Source organism: Penicillium riverlandense (genome assembly GCF_028828495.1).
Source record: "Penicillium riverlandense strain IBT 135883 chromosome Unknown utg000003l_segment0_segment0, whole genome shotgun sequence".
Classification (NCBI taxonomy): Eukaryota; Fungi; Ascomycota; class Eurotiomycetes; order Eurotiales; family Aspergillaceae; genus Penicillium; species Penicillium riverlandense.
Genome location: NW_026643196.1, coordinates 6,154,428 through 6,161,691, shown reverse-complemented (window position 1 = coordinate 6,161,691; position 7,264 = coordinate 6,154,428). Strand labels below are relative to the sequence as shown.

General features: G+C 44.4%; 1 protein-coding gene across 1 annotated transcript; it reads right to left on the bottom strand.

The window, feature by feature from the left end:
• Nucleotides 1–4,917: 4,917 nt before the first annotated feature.
• On the bottom strand, nucleotides 4,918–7,107 carry N7474_006137 (serine/threonine-protein kinase; the record flags this gene model as incomplete). The annotated part of the gene is made up of 4 exons (XM_057197552.1): nucleotides 4,918–5,849; nucleotides 6,053–6,467; nucleotides 6,517–6,726; nucleotides 6,781–7,107. The coding sequence occupies 4 exons, from the start codon at nucleotides 7,105–7,107 to the stop codon at nucleotides 4,918–4,920; spliced, it is 1,884 nt and encodes a 627-aa protein (XP_057054948.1).
• Between the last annotated feature and the right edge of the window lie 157 nt (nucleotides 7,108–7,264).

The window sequence follows — 7,264 nt, the reverse complement described above, 5'->3', positions numbered from 1 at the left end:
AAATGCGCATTACCCTCCATACAGTATATTTGTACTTCATTATGATCGTATTGTTTTCAATTTATTCAAAATGATGGTCTTGGAGAAGTTGGGGGAGGTCTGACCTTGCTAAAAACGGTCGTAATTGTGTACGTAAAGAACATATATATCGTGCAGAAAAGGAAGGAGGATAGAAGTCACCCGACAGATCATCAAAGTACCCAGCGCCAGATGGCCCTCCCCCATGATTTGCAGAGAGATCCACTATAGGTTCCAGGCAATTCCACTGGATTCTTGTACCTATTATGTAATATTACATACGAAGATACAGTACCATACAAGTCGCATCTTACGGGATCACTCAATTTAACACGGCCAGGTCAATAAATGATCCGCGCTAACGCCTTGGCAGTGGGGCCAGGAAAGAGTTTCTCGGTGTATATTGGTCAAGGCGATTTCGAGAACGACTGTACCACCAGCAAATAGTATCATTGACTCAAGTTGGCCGAGAAAGTGATATAAGTGCCATAACAGACCGCAAATGACCTTCGCATATCCACATACATAAAAAAACAAATGTAACCCAATCTCTAGTGGACTTCTGGCACAGCAAAGTAGTCCAGCATCCTCAAAAGGTTGCCAGGCTGAAACATTCCTCAAACAATGGTGGAAGCAAAAGCAATGTCCAAGATACTACAAGCCCTACAGTTTCACAAAGCAAAGCTATCATGCAATAGAATACCAAGGACTATACACAGACTTGTGCGATTCTGAACAGTCTACGCAGTGCTGGATACAGTATCGTCGATGCGTCACAACGTTTTCAAACTCACACATCAAGAGGGCGTGCCAACAACGAGGAAGGCAATGAAGCAACGACTGGCCATTGCAAGACCCTCAGTTTGCTTTGAAAAAATGGTATGCTCGAAATATATGTAAAAGTCCTGCATGTCACTCGGGGATGGCACGGCATACACGAACCAACGCATACTCGCAAATTACAGACATAGCTGCGTTGGACTCGAAAATTTCTCAGATCCTAATTTATAGGAGTAATCTTGCGATTGCAGCTGCATCCTGTCTGTACTATGCCTCAATTATAAAATGTCTTCCTTGGTGGGCTAAACCTCTAAGTTCTTCTCACTTCTGTTCTGTTTTTCTTTCTAGGTCTTCTTGGAATATCTTTTGAAGAAGCGAAACCCTGTAGTGGTAGATTAAGAAGCACATTCCTGAAATGAAACTAAACAGCCCCGTCACCGATGCAGTGACTGTGGGAGTAACAGCCCAAAAGCCATTGTGGTGGGCATATACGTTGATCAACGTGTTTATGAAGCCTGTGGTAGAATTAAAAAGAACAGGCCTGGCTTCAAGTAAGAATAAACAAGTACAGATAAAAATAATAGGATCAGCAGAAAATTTCCCCCACTCACCAAAATATTTTGCCCTGTAGCCACAAGAAGTTGTTTCTCCACGTCCACCAAAGCCAGGCCTCACCACAGGTAGCAAGAAAACACAAAATTCCTGCAATAATAAGCAAAGGAGTATTCTGAAAAATGTTATATGTAGCTTGTCCAATATCAGATTTTGAAGCTGATGCTTTGACGGATGTCGAGTTCTGCAAGTTATTGAATGTATTTGACAAGACTAAATATCCCGCAAGGAGAATCCAAGAAAATGCCGCAGCATATATATTATATATTATGCCAATTTTCTGGCTATTAGCTAGCATTATTGGATAGGCAGTGGCATGTGGTGTTTGCCTGTTCTCTGGAAAAACTTCCATCAAAAAAACCCAAGCATCCCGCACTAGAGGGGAACGTCTCGTAAAAAAATCCATGTAGCTCAATCTTTTGTACATTAACTAGGGACTTCTTGGCACATTTACTGGTTGAGACGTATACCAAGGACGGTCGAATCCTATTTATAATGTGGGTCGTCCGATCGCTGTAACTTCGTTTGCGAATATCACTTTCGAGTTTTGAAAAGCAGTTATGCTAATTTTGTTCTCAACTTATTAAGAGAACTTTGACGGAAAGCTCTGTCAGCGTCTAGTGAGGAGGAAAAAAGAAAAAAGGGAGGCAAATCTTCATCAGTCTATGCGAATTGAGCTTGGAACTTTAATCTTATAATAATTTTTAGTCTGCTTAATGTTAGCCTCGAGCTACCGTGCTGAATATTAGGCTAATACTTGAAGAGTTGTTTGAGTAGTCTCATCATGCATCATGGCAACACACGCCATGAATATAAACAGCCTTCAATATCTAGGGGGTTAAATATCAGCCTTCTTCCCAATTATATTTGTATCTGGAATTTCATTTAAGTTATATAAATTGAAGCAAACACTAGAAGTTTTTGAATTCCGAATCCAGATCTTTGAATTGACATCGTTTTTTAAGTTCTCTATAGGTGTAAGCTCAGGACGATCATTCAATTAAATTGCATAAAATCTATCCAAAATAAAGCGGCTGGCGCAATATTATGGTCGTTTAGCTTACAATAGCTAAGCTAAGTAAGAAAAAGCCGGAAAATTCTGCCCTGTGACATTGTTTTGCAGTAAGGACCAAAGCATTATAAAGTAGACCCAGGACCGAAGTCTCCATAGATATCCAGCTCTTTGTCTTGAATCTCTATTTTCCTATCAATATTAAACGAAAATATCAAATGGCAAACACACGATCTTCGGTTTCGAAGGCTCAGCAAGCCACATCTCGAAACACACGATCTTCTGCGTCAAAGACCCGGCAAGCCATATCTCGACCTAAGCAATCAAAACGGACGACGAATTCTGCGACCGTTGATAAACAAGAAGCTTTTTCTCCCTTATATGTGGGCTCCAACGACGGTAAAAAGGCGTCAGTGGCCACGAGGAATGTTTGGTTTGAGAATATTGTTAAAGAATTCCTTATGGAGCAAGTAACTCTAGACCCTGTGAATTCTAGAATTAGTGGAAGAGTGAAAAAGGGATATCTCTTGCAGATAACGCTTCCGAAGGCTATGGAACAAATCGACGAGTTTGCTGAAGCGATCGCTGCATTTGACCGCCGTTCTAGCCTCAGATCTAGAATGATTGGTTGAAATATAGTGAAAGAACCAGAAGAATGGGGTGAAAATAGCTTGCCTCTTAGGTTTTAGAGAACAATAGTCTCCGGCCCTGAAATTATTTTCTTTTCGAGTTCCTTCTTATTTACGTATATGTTTTAATGTAATAATACACGAAAGTTGACAGTACTTCTGGAAAATGGTGTCACCAAAGGAACGCTGAGCCATGTCTAGCATAAAGAAAGACCTTCAACTTCCACGCCCCTGTCATGTCAAAAATACCGGATCATTGTATAAGCTTGGTTTATGTTATGTATCTCTTCACTTGTACGGCCCGTATGATATCTAAAACAAAATGTCTGCGGAAGTGACTACCTGGACGAGCGAAGGGTCTGTGAGGTGAACACTTTCCTATGCCTTGTGTAACAATCCAGGCCTTCTGGTTGGGGCCTAGTATGTGTTGGATTCTGGATGTGCGAAATTGTCAACTATTTCTCGAACCCTATTCTAAAATACCCTAATCTATCTATATTCGATAGATCTCTCCGTTCTAATAGAATTCGTTTCTTACGGGATGACTAAAATACTGTATCTTACGAGAAAAATACCTCACGCAGGCAACTATGCTCCTCCCACCCGGCTGTCCACTATCTAGGATGTAGGCTCATTGAAGTTGAAACAAAAGCACTCAGTGCCTTTACTCTCTTCCTTCTGTTTACTAGTTCTTTAAGGTTCGGCTTCTCCAGTAAATAAACAGCGTAGAGAAATGAAAAGCGCAAAATAAGTCCAATGATTGAAGATACCCCTCACTTGAGGATCTGCACAGCCCAGGCGCTAACACTGCGCCCACTGCAATGGATGCCTCGCTCGTCTACACAGCCCCTCTACCACTCGCCCATTAAGAGCCTGCATCATCGTCGTCTTCTTTCTGGTAGTTCACCGGGTGTATATTGCCGTCATGTCCGGACTTGAGGCCCTCGGTGTCGCGGCCAGTGTCATACAAGTTGCAGACTTGGGAACCAAACTATCCGTCAAACTATTCTCCTTCTACCGACATGTCAAAAATGCCAACCAGTCTATGCAGCTCTTGTCAAACGAGATTGCCCTTGTCAGCGCCATTTTTCGTGAGCTAGGTGATACTGTACGTCGTGTGCTAGTCTGTCGGTCGGTCGTCGAAGCTCCGTGCGTCTGGTTGTCCGCAATTTAATTTGCACTTAGACTACGCTTCTTCCGGAGGATTGCTCTAGAGAAGTGCGGCTTCGAGTCTGCCTTGGGGTGAGAGTGAATTATGGGGAAGATGGTGGCTGGGTGTGTGCCTTATCGGCCTGGGGTGGTCTGATTGGCTTTTTTGAGCCGCGGGTCTATCTCGACTGTGATCCGTATCGACCGATGGGTGCCTAGTATAGTCGGCAATAGCTTACGAGACGATTATAGTGGCACTTTGTTCTTCCTCAATGACTGCGAGACTTCACGAAATCACTTCGAGACTTTATAATGAAGTGCTTTAGCTCGAAAGACTTATCTCCTATTGCAGGCATAGTTTTGAAGCAGATTTGTCCCTTCCTCTGTTGAAAGCTAGTGACACGTGGGCTCTGGCCAGGCATGCCCTTAAAACATTTGTAGTAAGCCACTCGCCAGGTGGCCTCAGCTATACATTGTAGCAGAAGGGTGAACTTGGGCTATTTTATGTCTGAGTGGAAACCGCATAATACGGGTTCCATTGCCATGACCCAGGCTGAAATCACCTAGAGATAGTACTGTATGTATAAACATAATTAGTAGGCACATAAGTTGAAAATGGTGTCCCATTACCGATTATCTTATTCGGAGTAAAGCAGTATATAGATATAGTAGTAGTCATTGGAAGTCAGGTTAGTGATCGAGATTGTATCTGCTTAGTTAAAAATAAGGGAAATGGGAGCGGCGATGGGCCCTATCGGCCCAGAGCGTGGTCTCTGCGAACCTAGGATTATGGCCCTGCACCGTCCCTACCCCTTGCTGGACTCGTCGGAACATGGTCTCTGCCTCTTTGTACCGTTTCTGACGATAGAGAGAGAACCCAAGAAACCGTGCAGAATAGAGTGTGTCTGCATGATCATGGCCTAGCACTTTCTCTTGCCCTTGAAGAGCTCGTCGAAGCACGATCTCTGCCCCCTTGTGCAGTCCCTGCTCATAGAGACAGAGACCAAGAACCTGTGCAGAATAGAGTGTGTCTACATGACCATGGCCCAGCACCTTCTCTCGCCTTTCTAGAGCTCGTCGAAGCATAGTCACTGCCTCTTTGTGCCGTTTCTGCTCATAGAGACAGAGACCAAGAAAGTGCGCAGAATGGAGTGTTTCAACATGGTCGTGGCCCAGCACCTTCTCTCGCGCTTCTAGAACTCGTCGAAGCATAGTCTCTGCATCTTTGTGCTGGTTCTGCTCATAAAGACAGAGACCAAGAAAGTGCGTAGAATAGAGTGTTTCAACATTGTCGTGGCCCAGCACCTTCTCTCGCCTTTCTAGAGCTCGTTGAAGTGTGGTCTCCGCTTCTTTGTACAGTTTCCGCTCAAAGAGACAGAGGCCAAGCCAGTGTGCAGAATAAAGTGTTTCAACATGGTCATAGCCGAGCACCTGCTCCTGTCCTTGCAGAGCTCGTCGAAACATGTTCTCTGCCTCTTTGTACCGTCCCTGATGATAGCGAGAGAGACCATCCTGATATATGGATGTGAGCTCGGTATAATTGTGCTCAAGGGTATCGCCTTGACCTTGCAAAACCTGCGCTAATGTACCGCCTGGCGAAGGATACGTCTCTTCTTGCTGCGCCATGTGGGACCGATGTGCGATGCGTACTGAACGGTGATATTCAGTTTCATTAAGATCACTCCATCTTGCTGAAGGCTTCGTAGACTCCAGTGAAGCCAATGTTGCCCTGGAAGTCTTTTCCATATCTTGTGTATTATCTATATACTCTACAGTCAGTCTGTGTCCTGTTCATTGGAACTCATTGGTACTGTGGATTTCTCGTTTGTTTGTTTGTTGTGGCCTGACTCACAGAAACTTTTCAACCATTGGTGCTGTAAAGCATCACTTGCAGAGAGTCTGCTGGCAGCAGTTGCAGTCAGTAGTCCTTTCATGATGAAATCATGGCATTCTTGGCTGACGCCGCAAGAGGCTAAGGCCGAAGAGGGGAAATGACAGTCTTGTATATATCTCCGTAACTTGAACTGCTTCTCGAATGGAAGTGCTGCAGTGAGGATGTAGTGCGTTATAACACCAAGGGACCACATATCCACCTTGTCGGTGTACTGGAAATCTGACTCATCATTTTCAAGGACCTCAGGTGCGATGAAGCCAGGTGTACCAACTGCCGTTCGAAGGGATGTACTACCATCATTGACACGTTTGCTAATTCCAAAGTCGCCAATCTTGACCCACCAGTCTGGGCCTTTCCTAACCACAAATATGTTCTAATTTGATCAATATAACCTCTTGCCAATAGCATCGAGAAGTACTTACTGCTGGTTTTAAATCTCGGTGGGCAAACCCATTCATATGCAACTGCTCAAGGCCCTCTAGGAGTTGATGTGTAACTTGCTGGGCCTCCCGCTCAGGTAATGGTTGCATTAGGTGTTTTTGAAGATCGCCTAGTTCGAAGTATTCCATGGCGATGAACACATGCTTTTTGTCCTCATACCACCCAAACGATTTTGCAAAGAGTCCCTTGTACTGAGAACGTCAGCGATACGTTTCAGAACCAGCTTATAAGGAGAGCGACTGGACCTTCTCCTGAGAAAATTTCGCAATTGCTTCTAGCTCTCGCGTATAATCAATGGCTTGCGAGAAGGGTGACACTTTTGGTATCACCTTCACAGCGCGGAACTTAGTTTGGCTATCAGTTGTCAAACACTGTTCCAGCCAAACACCACCAAAGCCTCCTTCCCCAATATGTTTCTCTTTCCTCCATGTTTCTGTTTTTCGTCGTCGTCGGATCTGCTGTCCAGGTCTAGGATCTGATTCGAAAACGTCATGATGGGTGTAATCTGTCGAGAAACGAACGGGCAACTTCGAATCATTCACAAGATCAGATGTTATTGCCATAAGGAACATTCACATTGCCAGACAGGCAGTTGAGAGTGCCAATGCCTCACCAACAACGGGCTACCCCTTTTCTAGTGCGGCTGAGCCCCTAGCCTGTCAGCTGATCCAAGTGAGGGCGGTAAGAATATGGTCCAATGAGAGACTGGTTCTACCTATAGGGTTGGGA